This window comes from Opisthorchis viverrini (genome assembly GCF_000715545.1).
Source record: "Opisthorchis viverrini unplaced genomic scaffold opera_v5_68, whole genome shotgun sequence".
Taxonomy (NCBI): Eukaryota; Metazoa; Platyhelminthes; class Trematoda; order Opisthorchiida; family Opisthorchiidae; genus Opisthorchis; species Opisthorchis viverrini.
In genome coordinates, this window is record NW_008751724.1 from 1,609,988 (window position 1) to 1,629,858 (window position 19,871).

A 19,871-nucleotide genomic window follows, 5' to 3' on the forward strand; every position below is an offset into this window, starting at 1 on the left:
CATCCAATCACAAGAAAATGCTTGTGTGTAAAATAAAAGCACGTAGATTGAGGCGATATTTTCAGTTATCCCAATGTTTTTACTATCTCACAGGATGACCCAGATCACTCGCGAAAATCTGACAGAGAGGACAGCAATGAAACAGAACATCTCAATCACTATAGATGGATACGAAACTGGAGGAAAACCAGTTTGAACGTGGAATCAAACCAGAAGCGTTTGTTTTCCGGTGACTCGATCACAGGGACCAGATCAAAGAGGAGGACGACAGTGAGTGAACTGCAAGTCCACGAGCAGGTGGAAAAGGAAAACCAGGGCACAGTGTTGCAGAGAAGACAACTGAATGATAATAAAAGCCATGGCATAGTTGAAGCAAACAAGTCAAGTCAACGTCATGGTCTGCTAGAACTTCCAAATCAGAGATCAAGGACCAAAAGACATTCATCACTTACCAGTAAGCATGAAAGTTCGAGGGGTGAGTAACTTCCTTATCAGTGGTCCAACGGGACCCGAATATTACTCTTGATGCCTACGGACGGTCATAACCTTGAGCTAGAGGCAAGTCAGCTATTAAGTAAGGAGATTTTGACATAAACGCAACGCAACCGCCTAGGCCTGGACAATCAGGAACCATCCGAGTTCTGTCAACTCCATCGGGATGTACCACAGCATGAAAAGACCTTCACAACTAGACAGTTATTATCATCACCAATGAATAAAGAACCGACTGCTATTATAAAGTTGGTCGGTATAGGAAAGAGCCAATAATTTCACTCCTCTGGATATTCAGGGTTCTTCCAATTGCACATTAACTGCGTTGCGGTAACTAGTCTACCAAAGGTTGGTCTCATTCAGGCAGCCTTGGTAACTTTAGCACGCCAAGCTAAATCCTGATAATCTTTCATGGAAGTCTATGGAGCTACCCGTTAATATCATCATCGCTTAGTCAAAGCTTTTCCTTTACCATCTGGACTATAAGATGTCCTTGTAGGATTTTGGACCTCGCTTGAGACCGGGGAAGAATTTTGCCGTGACATTTCGTAGTTATTCACGTTCCTCGCCCTTCCAAAATTTCTTTCCAAACAACAAATTCTTCGAAAGATGGTGAGGGAGTTTAGGTTAAGAGATCTGAAAATCTTACTACCGTAAGAAATTTAAGAATATTGGTAATCCCACAGAGCGATGTCACAGGAACTTCGGCCTGCAGTAAAATCTACTTCAAACACTCTGTGAAGTTAGCTGGGAAATGATAGATCCTAGAGAAAATTTGCACAAACGTGTCGGCCGAAATGGTCGAATGAAATACGGACGTGAAATGAAAAGTTCTCATCGATAGATAACATTGTGCGGTGGTTCCTGTTCACATATATGCTCACTAGTCAGTTACTGGCTTGTGAGGTTTAGTCACACAATGCAAATGTTGGCTCAGTGCTCTGTCGATTTAATTCAGTGCCAATGAAAAACTGGTTGAGGGCAAGTGATTGGAGAACGATTGTCACATTCATGTAACAAGGGGCGGCAAAGCTAACAGTCATACAAGGTCGTCAACGCAAACTGTGAGGACGTATGGTTACAACACGCACACCAGCAAGCACTCAGCACTCAGCACTCAAAGGTCTGTAGTGGACATCAAGGCCAAACAAAACGTGCAGCACTTTTGTGGACCTATATTGCGAATTGACCGGCAAAACATTGGCTGGAAGTAACGTTGAACAGCATGAACTTTGTGGATGATACCACTGGTGAACTTTCCACCTCATCTAGAATTTAGATAAACTACAGAAAAGTACTCCAATTCGGTTGCTATGAAGTTAGAGAGAGTACATCCTCAGCACCATCAACCTGCATAGAATTCAAACAAAAACGGTCATCAGTACAAGTGTAGTCACGCCACGTGAAGTAGTTTTTTGGGGAGGGGCGCTGCACTCGGTTTCCAACATAGCATGTTCTATGGTCATTCCTCAGTACAGTTAGCAAAAGTATCATCCTTGTATAATATTATAGTGTTACGATAGAGATTTCATCCTATTAGTGAAGGCGATCTATGTTGAAGAGCCAAGAATCACTCCACAGCTGTTTCACACTTATTGGAAATCATCAGCAGGACGGAATATCCATTGAAAATCACCAAATCTTGTCACACCACCGTTATTTCATAAATGGCTTAGTGGAAGTGTAATTTCACAAGATGAGTGAAACTTCCAGCTGAAAAGTCACCACTCGAGGAGCCAGTCAACACATGTGGCCATGTGATCTGGAAGCCGTGACTGAAGGATGAGTGGTACCACATCCTGTCTACGTGCGATTTAGTCACCAAACCGATCTTCATTACCAGTGAGGATGAAACGGCCGTACAGTGCTTCCGGGCGCATCTTAGCGTACACGGACATCATTTATAGGGTGAAACTTCCATTTAAAAAAATCCCGAACGTCCTCATAGTTTGTGGTGTTAATAAGCCAGAGAAAGTAGGGAGCTTCTTCTCGAGACTTTCGGCTAGAGTCATTAGATCATTCCATTTTAGGAATGTTAGAACATTTCAGAAGAATACACCATTCTCAGCTCATCTGTGTTCCAGAAGGACGCGTTACCATCCATGAGAGGTTATTGTCGCTTTAACATATGTGAACTAACGGATCAGTTCGTAAGCATGAGTGCACACACTATTTTCGAAGTGTTATCCAGTCCATGTGCTTTGCTGTTTTACACAAACCATTTTTTTAGTAAAAGTGTTAATCGTCCCCTCTTCATCTGTTAATCCAGATGCATTCACTGAGTCACGTCGGTCTTCTAGTCAACAACAGGTAGATAACGTGCGAAAATTGAATGAGCTTAGCTTGTCCGATGAAATTCAGTCCGTAAAACACCACTGGCCTTTCAGAAGGCGGATACTCCCTGGAACCAAGAAAACCGAATCCTTTCAGAGTGACCCCAACCGACGACCATATGTAACTGAGAGCACACGCTTGATTGCCACAATGTTTCGCAATCCGATCTCCGCGCTTTTGGAAGAGCATGCAACACAGGAACTTTCGGCGGGAAAAAGCACTACTGTTGGTCAGTCAGAACCTGATGACACTAGTTATCAAAACTCCAGAATGACTGAAGTTCCATCTCCATATCTTGTCTGGTTGCCAGAATCACCAGTGGATCAATGCAGTCCGGACGAATACCACTGGAATCATGCTGTGGTAAGGGACTTGAGAAGAATTTTCCACAAAAATTTCGTAAAACCAGATTCGGCTCAGAGACTTACATTTCTGGAGCAATTATAGGCCCACCATCTTTAGCGAATGCTTTCAAATGTGCATCGTTCCAAAAAATACTGCAAAATAAACGTTATACTAAACCCTCTCTTCCAGATATATCGGTACCTTTTTACCCGAGATATGGAGCGAACATCCCTCTTCAACCCGGAATTCCTGAAGCAGAACTCACTCACAGAAGACATTCGAGCCACTTTATGTGACTGGATGATCAAGGTAAGAGCAAGTCGTCCGAAATGAATACGTGAGCATTACTTAATAGAGAGAATGTTAGCACCTCAGGCTGCCCATCTCATCCAGGAAATAATCTTTTAGTTTGGCTACTCATGAGTAGACGAAAGACAGTGGAGGCCAACCTCCGTGTTCCTAACGTATCATGTGGAACGGGGAACGTCACCACTATTTACCATTCGTCTGAATGAATCAGACAGTTCATAGCAGTACTGCACACGAATGATTTTCAAAACAACACAACAACTAGTCTGAAATTGACGACAATCAACAACGGAACAGACCGAGATTGGGTGGGAAGAAATCCCTGCAATAATTCGCAACCATTCTTGCTAAAATATTGTGCCTGTTTGACGTCCTGGCAATGATCTGCATTGAAAGTATCTTGGTATTACTTTTTTGACTGCATTAATAGTAAAGTCCATCCTCCACACAGGATCCAAAGGACAACATGTTACATCGTCTGTTCCACAGAACGCCAGGATCTCACTCGGAAAAATTCGCGAGTCACAGGTGGAAATACACATTTAGATATAGTCGAGAAAAGTTAACGAAAACTACCAATGTAAAAGAAAGGATCCTGAAGTTCTCTATTGAGTAATGCATTCAAATTTATTCAACCGACTGGAACGAGCGATTCGGAGATGGATGTAATAATTATTAATTGTTCAGCTGTAGCACCCTTTCTGTGCCTAGCTGCCATGCCACACGAAGGAGGCACGAGGACTTGGATACTGTCAGGTCGCCCAAGTCTAGATTACATATTTGCAGTTACTTTGGTAATGCACGTTTGGTGCACAACTCTCATCCCACTTACACACACACACATAAAATAACGTGACCACGGCGGATCGCGGCGCAACAATGTTCATTTCACGTTCACAGCAATTTCCTTTGCTCACCGAGAGTTTCACAATAAATTATTGCATAAAATTAAGAAAACAACGGAACTTGACGCGCAAATTTCATCTATGTGGTTGAACACGATTAATACTACTTCTAAAAGCACTGCGCAGGTCTTATAATCCACTTCCAACCTGGTGTTACACAGTCTCACACAAAGGGCTCGGTCATTTCTGCAAAATTTTCCCCCATTGTTGTGGACGGCCGAACCATCGATAGTGTTGATGAGACTTTAGCGAAGTTTGGTAACCAGATGCCGTTTTCGACCTAATTCTGTACCGGAACGCGAATATCTACGGTTTCTGAAAGCAAGACCAGGCATGTAGCAGTAAGGGTTGTCCAAACTTAATCTGGACGATACAGTGCGGCTTAATTCACAGGAAAGCAAACAAACAAAGCACACACAGTCGGTTTTCATACCAGCAGACAAAACAGCATAATTGTTTATTCACGTATCGCCTATTGTTGATAAACAACCAAATGCTGAACTCAAGTCCGTTCGAAACAATTCCGCAAGAAAACATTTGGAGTGAAGCCGAATCGATCGTTTAGATGACTGCTGCCTATATGTTCACCAATAGTGCGAACCTCCAAATCGTTCAAACTAGACCTAATGTACTCTGGGAAATAGTTATTAAGGAGGAATTCAGATCATTTAGGAGACACCATTTTGTTGAACGTTTTACTCAGATGCCATCAGCATTAAACCATTATTGATTGTTTTGTTCCTTGGATCGCTTGGCTTCGTTTGGTAAACTTTAGGCTTCCGCTGTTGCTATTGCTAATGCGAGACAATGAAAGGTGAATATGCATCTGTTTTCATTTTCCCTGCTCCGTTGCACAGTCCTGACTGAACTGAACACAGAGTTTCAATGAAAAATAAAGATTTTGTTGCTTAGGCCCCAGATACCTTGAAGAAAATATACCTACACAGACGGGTCCAATCGAAAACAAGCAGAGTGGCGCCGGAATTAGAGCTGTAACCTGATGCGTAAGCGTAAGTAAGGATGCAACCAATCTTCGAGAAATACACTCATTTGCAAATCAATTTGGTTTTTACGAGAGACTCAACTAAATCTCTCGTTTATGATACTCTACCAGTGAATGTGCTGCACACAGGCCGTCTCATGTTTCAGTTGGCACATAAGGTTGACGGTACCTCGAGGACTACACCTACCTGATGAGCCCCAAGAACGGCGAAACCGGTTGTGGGCTGTCGAAGAGTTTTCAGCGAACTTGTGAGTAGTTTCCTCTATGAAGATGCAACCAGTCTGCTTCACCAACGACAAATATGACTTGACTTTTCCTGTCATGAGTGTAACAAATGGTGTTCGTCATGAACACCTGTTACTAACTTACTTGTTCAGTCATGTAATCCAAAATCTCTTGAGTGTCTACTTTTCCAGCCGGAAAACTTAATGATCTACAGTATGCGGACGATATCGCTTTATCTCGATCAAACTCTACTCAAACGCAAAAGAACAACCCAAACATTTTCGCAACTCGTTCACTTTCTGAGTATTCAGAGTTTAACGTTAGATCCCAAATTGGGGTGTGTAGGACAAGGAAACAAACTTGATGTCGCGCTGATGATCTCAGCTGTTGTTGATTGACGACACTGACAAAAGGCGAGTGCTAAACCTCCCCAAGCCAGTAGTGGTTTTAATCAGCCCAGGCCCATCACATTGGCTTGCCAATAAATTGCGAGGTCTGTAACCCTTCAGAGTGTCCATTACTGTACTTTGGCTTTCAGTCGGTGCCCTCAAAGCACCGTGCATATGCCGTTGGAGCACAAATTTGGCAATTTCTATGAATGATGAATGGTTTTTATCAACAGGTCAAGTGTTCGGTTACTTAGGTAAATAAGCTGAGCCAGCAGTGACTTTCTGTGCCACCTAATAGAATGTCTCATCTTGCCCCATTATGAAGTCTTCTATGAGTGGAAGACACAGAGCGTGATCTGAAGAACAAACATAGAAAGCTTAATGTCGTGTCTCTGGCGTGTACGTCCATCGTACTTACTAGAGACGCGGTCTATCAACAGCATGATCGTATCAGCAAAACTATTGATTATTCATAGTCCGCTACCAACCTATGATTTATGTGTCGTTCTATGGAACTGAATCACATCATCGACGTTCATATGTTGTGGAGACACGATGTTTGCAAAACTCATCCCAGCTGCTGCATTCCCGGTTGTTTTGTTCCCAGCAAACAAATGCATGGTCACCGTTTCTGTTCGCTGTCTGCTCATGTCGTTTGGTTTTCGCCTGCGGTTGGGCACCTCAGTAATCAGAGAACATTGTTTTGGTGCACTTAGCATGAATGATCTGCTTGAATCGGCTGCCGCACCTCTTTGAAGCAGAGCAGAAATTCGAGGGTTTCATTTAGTAGGCATTCGAAATTTCATAGGATAGACAAAGCCATGTGCTTTCAGACGCCGCCATCCATAAACAGCGCTCAACCGAATGTTGGTTCTATCGCGGGATATTACATCTGAATTCAGAACACCGAAGTTTCCGAGACCACAGTGTCCAGGGCTGACCTGACGCAGCACCGGCTGATAGCACGGTATAACATTTATGGCTGAACACTTCGAAAAATAGCCTGGCAGTCGCGCTTCCTGATGCCTGTTACCTTCTTATTCTGCTCTGCGGTCCTTTGAGACAGATAGGCTTGTAATCGAGTAAAAAAATACTACTGAAATATACACATGGATTTGTCACAGTACCCCAATATCAGTGGCTTCCAAGCGTTCTTCCCTTACGTAAGCCACTTTTGACATATGCTAGTCAGTCCTGTTGATGACCTTGAAGTCGGCTTGAATTCCACGACATTTCAAGCACTGAATCACAGTCAAGCTAGATAAATTCTTAAGGTTTCGAAAATCTATGGTAATCATGTGATCATTTCGAATAACTTCAGGTTCAACAATATTTGAAACTTCGGACAGAAACTCTCCATCTGGCTGTCAGCATTGTGGATCAATACACGTGGCTGAAGAAGAACATGAATCCAATAGATTACCAACTGGTCGGAATCACCGCCCTGTTCGTCGCCGCGAAATTTGTCGAGAGATTTGCGCCCTCATCGGCAACCTTGTGTTATCTAACGGAGAACTCTTACAAGCCAAGACAAGTGAGTACCGCCGTTGAATGAGCATGCTCTTTTCGGATGAAGTGACCGTAATGGGAAAGTATGTCCCACTATCCTTTTGGAATAAAGTGTACTTTGCTGCAAAAATTCCGTTCATTTGCCCAGCGGACTGTTCCATTATAAAAGTTAGACCAGACTCGGGTATCTTTTGTGGTAAATGCTTTATTCTGAAACGACTGTGCCGAAAGCATCGTCTAAGTGTTGTGGCTGCGTCCCAGTGCATTCAAGCTAGTTTTAAATCAGGAACTTTGAAAGTCCCTCCAACGGAGAAGCCTGATTTTAAGAAAATGACTCCTGATGAAACTGAAAACCAGTGTGCAGTTTTCCAGTTAGATTTTGGTCCACTATTCTACTCATCAGCAAGAGACAGGTACGAAGAAAATGGATTCTCCAGAAGTATCCCAGGAATGAAAAGTTGCCTCAACCTCCACTGTGGTTTTAAGGGAAATTCTCAAGCACTTTTCAAAAAGGTCAAAAAATCAAAGGAAATAGATGTTTTTGGGTACAGCTGATAAAATGAGTAGTGACGTTTTCAAAACCGGACAATGCTAGCTGAACACTGGTCACAAATTCATAGCCAGATAGGCGTTATTGTTGCTCCTTGTTCTTAGTTTAGGCTCAAATTGCAGTGGACAGATTCGAGCCAGAGTTCCTTTGTGTATGTTTGTGTTCCTCGATTTCAGTACCAGTAATTATGCATTATTTGCACGCCACGGCACCCCGGCGCTAATGAACGATATTTTGAGTGTTAGAGTAGCTAAGAAAACTGACAGGAAGTATTTTATAGACGTAACAAACTACTCACAATGTTGCTGGAAACTATTTGGCACTATGATAGTCTTGACCCTTCTTGAGGGTTATCGGGTTGGCTGAGAACATAATATATGATAGATTCAGTTTGATATTCCTGGGTGCATTTCTCTAAGTTAGTTTAGTTTACGCCACGCTTGGGTTTCAGCTGCCTCCGGTTACCGAACCCTCGAGGCCTACTGTGAATGCTGTTCCTCCTTGGATAACTGATTCCACCTTGCGTTTCCAACTGTATTTCCGACCCCCCCCCTGCTCGGTGAAGCCTCCAGTGGAAGATGAGCTCGTCAAGAGAATTCAAAAGGGCCAAGTCTTATCTGTTGTAATCCCTCTTGAAGAAAATCTCTGTTGGAGCAGAACAGAAAACACCTGCCGGTTCTCAAATAACCTGAGAAAACAATGATAGAAATGTCTCGTCACATAATACGGATCCCGTGATGGATGAATTGCCCTACATCTTGTTTAAATGATGATCAGCTGATCATGGCCAAATGATTAAGTGTTCAAACTACCGGCCGAGAAGTCACCTGTTCGAGACTTCCAGGAGCTTCGTGAGATGCGCACTACTGACGATTCCAAATAAGGATGAAACACGGTGCTTATAGACTCTTCGGCATAAATGAATTTCACTTACTGGACGAAATCTGCGTTTAAGATTTGGAATCTGTTCAGGCTATCAACAGTTTATGCCACTGTCCCAGTTTTACTGACAGCCTGTTATTTAGATGTGTCGCCAGCACCACCGATACACTGCGCCACAATCAGATGAACTCCTACTGAGAGGAATTGGTCTCAGTTAGACTATAGACTGGGTTTTGATACAGCCCCGACATCATTTGCCAGAATTCGACAACTGAGATACCGACTGAAGTTTGGGACAAACCAAAGTACGACTACTCACTATTGTTCTAGCTCCTAATCGCTATCATGGCTGTTTCTTTTACCACCACATACGAATGTGAGCCCACGATAACCTATCGTGTTTATAGGCTGTTACTAGAGTTTCCATAAATGGAAATTCACTAGTTCCTCATGGTTCTGAAAGAGACCATTTTACGAAGGAAATATAGTGTATCAGTGTGTATGGATCGCGAGTATGTACTCAATGTTTTACTTTCGAACGAATATTCCATGAGACAGAATTAGCTACCCCCGGGAATACTTCTGACATACCCTACTCAAGCACGGCGATTGACTACAATATGTGCACAGATCGCGATCCATCATCGGCTCCAGAAGCGCCCCCCGTAAACCATATGGGAAGCAAGCTACGCCTTTACACAGGGTGGCGTCCAGCTGCATGAGTGCTTGCAGGCACTGTCTATACGCCTCCGAATTTATCCTCTAAAATATCTGTTTGGAAAGATGGTGCAATCAAAGCCTTTGAAGTTGACAACCGACTGGGTTATTTTATCTGTCTTATTGGAAGGCTGAATAGGTGGAAGAGAAGTTGGCTCCCGACGTACTGACTTCCAAACCCACTAGTGTTGCGTGGGAAGTTGATCTTCTTTCAGGTACTCACCCTACAGAATCCTTTTATCATTACGTTCCAACTCAGCCATCTGAGCTTGGTGACTTAACTTAACTCCAGAGCACCATTTTGATGCTCGTTCTGGTTTGTAAGTCTGAGTCTGATTTGTAAGTCCGAAAGCACCAGCTAAAGTAAACCGCCTTGTTGTAAGCCAGTCTTAGTGTCGAACTCTGTAGCAACCTTGCCGCTTACCCTGGAACAGGTTTTCAGTAACATGTAACAAGCCTTAATAAAGTTCATCAGGTTTGTGAGGACACCGCCAGCTAGGGGAACTGTTCACAGTAACTCACAACCAGTAGATCTATTATTGCACTGTTGATGATGGCCATGATACAATTCAGAAGGCATATTCACTAATAAAATTTTTTAGTATTGTGGACAGTGGTGGGTCGCAACACGTATAAAAATAAATACAATGCAAAATGGAATAAGTTAAAAGAGGGATTTATCGTCTGTGGGAGTTCCTTGGTGGAAGTCCGGACGGCGGGAACGTGTTTTCTCCGCAGTATGGCTGCTACAGGTGTTCCATAATTGTTCGTGGACCTGTGGATAGTGGTTGACTTTCTGCTCCCTGAGCGCGCGCGAGTCCGTGTGTACTGACTGTGTTCGGTTTCCTTACATGCAGGTCCGTTTGCGTGTACGTGGGTGTGCCAGCACATGAGTTGGTACTACGCTCACTTGACGGTACAGACAATCGATGTCCGATGAGTCACCTTGATGTGACGTGGCTTGTGAGTATAAAAAAAGACATGTCTCGTGATCCAGTGAGCGACTTTGGGCTGAACAGTCGAGTATGTGAGTGACTGAGTAGCTACAGATTCAGCTCAAAAGTCGGTGAAGCGTGCTGTGGTTGGCTGCATGAACTTGAGATGCTGCATTCATATTCTCTATCAAGAGAATATCTGGCCCGCACGAATTTCTCGGGACAAAGACCTCCTTTGTTAGGACTTGAGCGTGTATCTTGTGTTTGAAAAAGATGTAATAGGAGAGGTCTAACATCAATTAAGATGACAACTGTCACATGCCATTCTACCGTGCTTTAGGGGGTCGCTTGCAGAGGCTTCAGTCCTAGGATGGAAAAAACGGCTTTTGTACGGGTGCGGAAAGTTGTGAGATGTAGGAGATATAGACCTAAGCAAGATATCTTCTTCTACAGTGGTCTTACGATCATCTTGATCTCCAATTTACTTGGCACTTCACAGGTGACGTCATATTGTATTGAGGCTAGAGTGACCCCAAGGCCCCCCGCTAATCAGCGGGGGGTTCAAAAATCGCTCAAGATATTCTGTCAATCAGTTAGCCCTCTGGTCAAAGTTGTTGAGAAACTACCCATTTGCTCTATGTAACAAGTACTATTTGAAGGTCTTCAAAGCAACTCACTGATAGTCTGCCTGAACCAACCGGTCACCTGGATAATCAGCGTTTTATTCGTACAATCTCATGTTTATTGCACCAAAAAGTATCTGCTGATTCTCCGGGAGATCGGGTGACGCTATTTTCATGCAATTCATTTGTCAAGCATCAAAGTGAAGTATAACCCTGTCTCACAAAGATGTCTGACCCCCCACTTTTCCGCAATCCGAACTTCTATAAGATTTATACCTTTCAAATGATGAGGTCTGTCGGGCGCGCCTGAAAGACTTCATGATCGTCTTTGGGATACCATGTCAGTAAATGTCTTCTGGAGGACTGAATTATGGTGCTGGTAGCTACGAGCTGATTAGGAAAATTGAAACTGATAGGCCTGTAACCGTTTTCACAGTGATAACCAGACACAAGTCGGTCAGATGTATGGTGCTTTTTATCCCCTCATCCGTCAATTCAGATATTCCAGTCATCCGTTACTATCAGTCTCTGGTCTTGAGGTCTTACTGATCTGCTGCAATTGTTGACAGAAGTCTTCCTTCATTGTTGGCTCCGGTATAGATGTTGGACGTAAACCACTATTACCGCTAAGTTTGAAGGACGGCCTTTAAAACGAGTCGACACAAGCCTTTGAAAGTATATGCAACCACCTACGGCAGCTGCATCACTGTGCAGACCCAAGTTGTTCCCTGGTCGACTATGATAAAACGACTAACAGTTGTCTGATCCAAGAACCTGGATTCTTACGTACAAGAGCGTGGCAACCCCAAGTTAATTCCTTGTCATCCCAACCGCTGGGTCGACAAACGGTGCATCGCTTGTTAGGACGCTTAAAACGGAAGAATTTGCATGTTAGGGGTATTACAGTTGAATGTTTCTTGCAGCTTTTGATTTGAGGTGCACCTCCGGCCTTTGCACAACTAAGCGCAAGTTCACATTAGTTTAATTATTCAGCTGGTTTTGCTGTGCACGCAGCATAAAATACGATAAATCACACCAGTTGCGGTGCCATTTCCCCCTAAATATCAAAAACATTTTGGTTGAATGTGGACGAAACACTTGTGTACTACTCAGTGAATTTTCTACATTAGCTTTGTAATTTTGTTTGATCATTTTGTGGTCACTTAATTGTTGGACCCAGAAAATGTCCGAAAAGTGTGGTAGTCTACGCAACTGAACACATGAGTCGTTGCTACGCTCACTAGACGGTACAGACAATCAGTGTCAGATGAGTCACCCTTACGTGACTTAGTTCGAGTGTAAAAAAAGACGAGTCTCTTGGTCGAATAAGCGACTGTGAGCTGAACAGTCAAGTATGCGAATGAAGGGATAGCTACAAACACATGATCCACATCGTCAGTGTGACGATTTGAGATCCAAAAGTAAATATATCCACTCAGTCCACTGGAGCCGACTTATGTTCCAGCTGCTACTGAGTGGGAACCTGGGTTCACCGCTGGACGAACAACTGGCCCACCTTCAACCAGGTCATGGCGCCTGATACCCACTTTCACTCTTGTGAAAATGCCTCTGCTGCAAGAAGTCAGTGAATAGGCCTTCTTTAACAGAGACTATATGGGATCATCTAAGTATGGTGCCCAGACCGACATTATTCACTGCCGATGACATCCGCTCATTACCATACTGAGGCGATTGGAGGGGATATGCAAGGATATTGGAAACCTGGATTATTTACTTCAAATTAAATGGAAGCTCCGAATTATGCATATCCATGAACACCTTATTACCCAAATGTGTAAACCATACGATGCAGTTTACAGTTAGCAATGTCTCATAAAGTAGCACTCCAGTCAGTTGAATGCTTTGGAATTCTCCAAAGGCGGCTTCCAAGTGTAAAGTGTCTCTTCTTGACCGACAACTATATTACAGTACTACTTTCTAGATGAATGTGAATTTTGAATCGGCATGTTACCTGTAAAATGGGCAAACTTGTATGAATAAATTTCATATTGGAAGTACGCTTAAGAAAGTATATGGGGTCCACAGTGACTTACAGGTATCACTACTCAGTCTACCAACTCAGAATGTTTGGTCTACAGCTCCACACAAAAGTTACAAAGAAGCTTGTAAAAATTGTCCGACCCCTCGCTTCCGAGTACTCCCACACTTTTGTGCAGTATTCAACGAATGCAGGCCAGATTCTAATTCCGCAGAGAAATCAAACAGCTCTTTTCGTCCCTATGAAATCCACCTCAAAATGTGCTGTATTCTTTATATTATCATCGTAAAGAAATGGTTCAATTGTATAATCTCAGTAAGCATCGACCAAATGTCGGATGATAAGGCCACCTACAGTACAAGAACATGTCTTCTAGATTTGTACCGAATGAATCGAACAACTCATAGACGTCCACCAAAATCCAGATATGTTATTGATCAGGTATTCATTTGAAACGCTTGTGTTTATCCCATTTATCCAGGTGCTTGACTTCGAACACAGTCTGCTTCGCAAACTCGACTTTGATTTGACAATTCCGCTGCCCCATCATTTCCTAACACGTGCCGTTCTCGCTTGTTCCGATCTGACCACAATAGAAAAAGCTAAGGTAAGCTTCCCTATTAAAGGTCAACTCACATGTTTTGTGACATGATAATTAGTGACCTCAAAGAAACAGCTGAGATTTGAAAATTGTACTACATAATTCTTGCTCAAAACAACTTTCAAAGTAGTGCACATCCTGCAGCGTTATTTCTGGTGTGGGGTCGACTTTAGCATGCTGGTTTATCATCCACCTTCACTCCTGGTAACAATCAAACTTCATCCCTACAAAGTACAAAAATTACGGTGGTGTTCATTGGTATTTTCTTGGTGTACGCTTTGACTCATCTTACTAGTCATAACTGGGCAAGTTAGATATCAAACCTTATGTCGATATATTCCAAACATTCCACTTTTTCTAATCACTAGTTATACACGCACTTGTCGTCAGTGAAGACCACAGGAAGAGCAACGGAAAACTCTCTCAGTTACATTTAGGAAGCCAATACTGCGGTTACAGAGTAGTCACTGTGTGGTCGAATGTTTTGCTGACGTCGATCGCATTCTGCTATTACACACCAAGCTGACCACACTGTCACTAAAATGGAGCATTAAAATGCAAAAGTTAGAATAATGGTCCCCAATATGTTGAAATAAGACCTGAATACAGTATGGGTGGGCATCAACTGATCTAGAGTGGTAGCGTTAACAGAAAATCCAGATGTAGCGGCCCAAAGGCGATAAAACTTTTCAAAAGATATTTATTGAATGACCATGCACAGAAAACAGGCTACCTAGAATTCCGATTACCACGTTACTCCCACCCTTGGCCGACAAAACCATAATGTCGGTGTATTTTGGCATCTAAGATCCGAAAGCGCATGTTTAACGCTCCTACGTGGTGTTGAGTAATTACAGAAGAGGCATGTAGCCGTGGACGATTCACAAAACGTTCTAAGGAGTACCGAATTCAATGAAATTAAAAACCAATCCTTTAACTAAACAGGCTTTGGAGATAAACATTCAGACAGACCACAGTAGCTTCAGCCTAAAGAATGCCCATCTGCTTTATTCATAAAAAGGTAGATGAGTGAGCTGAGAATATTCGAGTAAGAGGTTTGTCATAAAAAAATAGTGCAAGGATAGTACAACAATGTTTCGCGAGGCTATGTTGTGAGGCTTCCTTCAAGTAGGCTGGTACCAAGTTCCGTTCGATTAAAACCACCACTTTCGGGTCGGTTAGCAGATGGATACTGTCCTCATGATAGCATGACTCGATTCCTCTGATAATCAAAAAGTGAACGCACAATCACCCACCGAGCTAGTTGCACCCATTTTGGAATCCTGATTTTGCGGTCTATAAGTGCATATTACCGCAAAGTTCTGCATTTGGATAACGTACAACTGTATGTGGTGCGATAAATGACCGGGAATTCGGCTTCTTGTAATCAAGGAACCCAGGTTTGATCGAAATTCGAAAACACATTTATTCGGTTTTCAAGTGCAATGCCACATGACCGAGGCTCGAGTACATAAAAACTACCGAGTTGCAGAAGCCTAGACAGGAGCAGTCAAGGCGATGTTGATTTCGAAGTACGAACCTTCCGGTCAGTAATTTAGCGCCCAAACGGCAGATATCCCTACACATATGGAAAAAATCCCTCCACTTCTAGGTTTCAAAAAAAGCCAGAACGGTGGGAAAATCGTGGATCGTTTTGTGCATCCTGAAGGAGCAGTATGCTAGTATGACAGTTTATTTTAAGCTTCAACACGACGAGAGATGGCAGACTACAGTGAAGGAAGGATACCGACAAACTTCCCATCCTAGTTCTTCACTACCTTGTCAAAAGCCTCCTTGAAGTCAAGGAAAACAGCGACTATTGGTCATGTATTCACTTGGCCCTGTCAGAATATCCGAGTTAGTAAAAAATGTTAGCAGTTCCCTACAACCAGGCCGAAATCCTGCTGGATCCTTGACAGTTTTCATCTCACGTGCCCGAGTTAGGTGTGAGTATTTTGAGATCCCTTAGCTTATGTATGCGCGCCAGTAGTGTATTGCCGTAGTTGTCTCTTCCAAGTAGCGATCAAAAGTCTTCTGAAGAAGCTACTCGTGCAATATTACGTAGTAAGCTTTGATAAGTTGTTGTTATAAATTTCTCTGATACCAGCGTTTGAGCTAATTTTTTCATCGGGTGAATTTACCGAAAACTCACACTGGGCAAGTACATGATTCAAGTCAGCGCTACACTTCAAAATGAGTTGTTGGCAAGACATAAATCTTGCCACCGGCAGCTTCTGCCGATGTGATCAGTTGGGTTCAATGGCTTCTCAGCATTCGCAGCAGGTCAGGCGCCTAAACTAAGTGTACAAGGCTCAACAAGGCGCTAACCACTACCGATACGTTTTGTCACCAAGCTAAGCTCACAAGCAAGATGTGCGTTGGGTCAACCCAGGGGATCTAATCCAGTGCTTAATTTTCTTGATATTGCCATTGCGTTGAAGATTTTCACGATGAGTGAGAAGCTGTTGATGGAATCTGGTTGATCTGTGTATAAGTTGACACTATAAGCGAAAAGCGAATAATATTTCCATTAACATAAGTTCTTAGAGAGGTGAACAGGCGAACAGCCCAAATTAGGTTGTTTTTGCATCGTCTGAATGATATTACAGCATGTTAACATGTTATGTGCGTTGTTACGTGCTGTGTTCGCTAATGGGTCAGTTCGGATAATATAACGATATGGACATCATAAAACTCCAAGAATCGAGTGGCGTTTTATTCTGAAAAGTCATGTCAGCCGTAATCAACCGTTCTCACATGCATCGGACGGTTGAACACTCAAAGGAATTTTTAAGAGAAGCCAATTATATCAATAAGTTTACTTTTAATCTTTCTTAAAAAGGCCAGGATGTATTCCCGTTTTGTCACAGATTCTGATGGAATGAACGGCGCACAAAATGTAGACGTAAAGCCGTTCTGTGCAAACACTCGCTTTTCTGTAATCTGTAATAGCAGAAAAGATATGACAGTGAAAACCCCGCTATTCTACAATGATCCGTTCAATTATCCAGCTGAAATTTCAGACCATACGCTTGAGTGATATACCTTAAACCGAGCAAACGTGGTAGTGAGCTGTCAGCCAGTTGTCATCATCCTTATAAGTGGTGTCACCTTGTTGCCTGTGTGTTCAGGATACTCTATTGTAAAAAGCTGGTCATCTTTGAGTACTTGAGGATGTTATCTAATGAATATCACTCTGCAGAATGCGCGTACTCAGCACGTTTTGGCTTGGGTCCTCAGGATAAGTTTTCATTTACGCTGGGGACCTAATATGTGATGTCGAAACGTATTCGGAAGCCGCTCAGTCCCCGTGGTGTGTACATGAAGACGGTCCCAGAGTCTGAGGAAGATTCGAAAGAAAATTCCGGTCGAACCGCTTGCTTGGCTGTTTGCTATTTGTCTTTGCAGTTTTTACCACCGGACGATGTACATCTAATAGTTATCGTCTTCTGATCGTTTTGCTCCTTAGCCGGTCGTTTCTGTGCCGTAATTTAAAAACCAAACACAAGCAACCTTGTGGGTAGTGCGTTACGAACAAACACGTACCTTTGGACGGGTCCACTTGTCCCTACCAACCGATGAAAAACTCAGCAGATAACACGGCTGAAACGTTTTGTTTATATGTCATGGTAAAAGAAGGATAGACTAAACAGACCTCACATTTTTTTGCATGTGATTTTTAGGTATTTCAGTTAGGTGAGATTTCTTCGTTCCACGGTACTTGCATAAATAAGCACGAAGCTTTTGTTCAACCTAGTGGCGTTGCCGACTACATGGTAGGTAATGCGCTGCTTGGATTTTTGTGGTCGGTGGGTCTGTCCATTTTTTTCAGTGAAATTTCACGCTTGTTAGTATAAAAGAAGCTCAGGGCAATGCAAGACGCATGTTCCCCAGCCAGTTGTGCCTAAAATCTCCTAAAAAAGACCTTTATCACCGTTTTTTTACTCGTCTGGAAATTTCTTGTCGTTTGAGGCACATCAGTCTGTGGTGCGTGAAATGCGATTCTTCTACCAGGATGGCGATCGGCGACCATGGAAGAGAATATTAAGGACTGTGGGACACCCGATTTTTTGCGATAAAGAGGAACCTGAAGAAGGAAGTTCCAATGCCGGAAACAAACAGCATAGTCACTAGTTGTCATGGCTTCCGTTGGAACGAGTGAAAATTCAGCGTGAGCAACAACAGAGGTTACGTCAACATAAGTATTTGAAAAGATACAGCGTTCAAGTGTTATCCGACTTTCTAGCTAGTATGCAGTTCCGTACATCCAATCGCACCTCACGAAAACCAATAAGGCAACGTGTAACTGCTCGCTGGAATGAGTCACGCGAGCAACTTTGCTCACTTACTGTCGAAAAGTATAGCTAAGTGACGCAGTAAAAAGTCCAGGATAGCTTGAGTTCTGGTGACTGACTGAAGCATATGAAGAATAGAATGTAGTATGTCCAGTGAACCGTAATCCAAGTTTAAAAAATTGTGTGAACAACCTTCCGGAAATTCGTCAGCAGACTAGTATGAGATCTGAGCAAATTTCTAACAAAACATCATATAAAAATAGTATCGATGTAGATCTGGGGACCACTTTGTGGCCAGTCATTTAGTTTGATTAACTAGGTGCAAGCATAGAAACGATAGACATTTTCAACCTGTATTTCAAATATCTCGTTTTTTCTGACCCTTCAGTTTTTCCTTCTGCCAAGGGCCCATAATTTGCATTTGTATACTTTTAAATGCATTTCAACGCTCAAAATGCTCGTGAGGAATCACGCAACTCACCAGTTAACATTGGAATGAGAGCCAAACAGATTGTGGTATGATACGTTCGGACAAGAATGGCAGATGTCGGCTGAGAACTTGAATGAATTTGTGGTAGAGAATAACCAAAAGCATTGTTGCTTTTATTCTCTTTTGGATGACATTATTTTTCTAGGACTTTTCAACTTAAAATGCCTCAGACAATGTGATGTAAAATTACATAACTCGACTGCACCATTCAGGTGCGGATGTATCTTTGAAGTGTCTTATAAATGAAGAACTAACTCGACTGTATACATACTTGTCAACTGTTTACGCTGACAGTTGCTGCCGCTTCTCAGCCACTTTGACTGAAACTACCAGTGAGAAAGCAAAGTAATGAGTCAAACGCCATGTGAACCTAAGTTGGAACCCCGGATTAGCGGAAGAGACCTAGTTGGAGGCAGAAACTACTTTGCCAATGCAGCGGCAAGACCCTTACCGCAGACCCTTGAAGAGTGAGCGCTCCAGTGGGCGCGAAACCAAAGTATGACCGCTACAATGCTCAACTAGACCCCTGATATAGTCACATACGGAGGAATTGGTGCAATGCCACAGAAGAAACCAAGATTGTAGCGACCAGCCAGCAGTCGGTCAGTGATAATTTTTCACAGCTGGCTATTGCCAACTTGCTGCTGAGACAAACACATAAGAACCCGAGGCAAACGTCAATAGACAGTTTATTTTCTGCTGCATCGATATAAAAGGGAGTACCAGGCGAGCTGAAGATCTTCATTAGTATGCAATATGCACACGGATTTTACAGTAAGCGACGTCTTCTGGAACTTCTTAATGGGCTTACTTTCAAAACGAATCTGTCTAGGCGCGCAAGATGACAAGAATTTAATTTCACGACTTCAGACGTCATCTACGTTTCTATGGCAGGATGAATGGATGTAGGCTAGTAATTAGGAACTTCCTTAAATGTATACCTCTTGCGTTCAAATTGTTTGTGGCGTGAATCATTGAGAAATGTACAAACCACCTCACGTCGTTCGCCCAATACATAATTAATGCTACCAGTGAATGGCATATGACTGCATGCATTTTTATCTAAAAGGCCTGGCAAATCAGGAACGACCAATAAAGCAAAGAATGCGTAACGAGTTTGAAGAGTTTCTAAATTTTCCAGGTCTTTAGGTGAAACCCTTCTTCAGACAGTCATGGGGACATTCGGTCAAAATCGAACAGATGGTCGCTGCGTGACCTTGAACTTCCGGAATTGATTTCTCTGTTTTCTAGAATTGTTCAAGATGTCC

General features: G+C 42.8%; 1 protein-coding gene across 1 annotated transcript in view; it reads left to right on the forward strand.

Annotated features, from left to right (window-relative positions):
• Window positions 1–65: 65 nt before the first annotated feature.
• Window positions 66–19,871, forward strand: part of T265_13461 (hypothetical protein) — a gene marked incomplete at both ends in the record, with an annotated part of 25,218 nt that continues 5,412 nt past the window's right edge. The window contains 5 exons of the mRNA XM_009168963.1: window positions 66–475; window positions 2,723–3,189; window positions 3,361–3,480; window positions 7,324–7,536; window positions 13,699–13,824. Of these exons, the coding sequence (XP_009167227.1) occupies window positions 67–475; window positions 2,723–3,189; window positions 3,361–3,480; window positions 7,324–7,536; window positions 13,699–13,824 (1,335 nt within the window). The remainder of the gene's footprint in view (window positions 476–2,722; window positions 3,190–3,360; window positions 3,481–7,323; window positions 7,537–13,698; window positions 13,825–19,871) is intronic.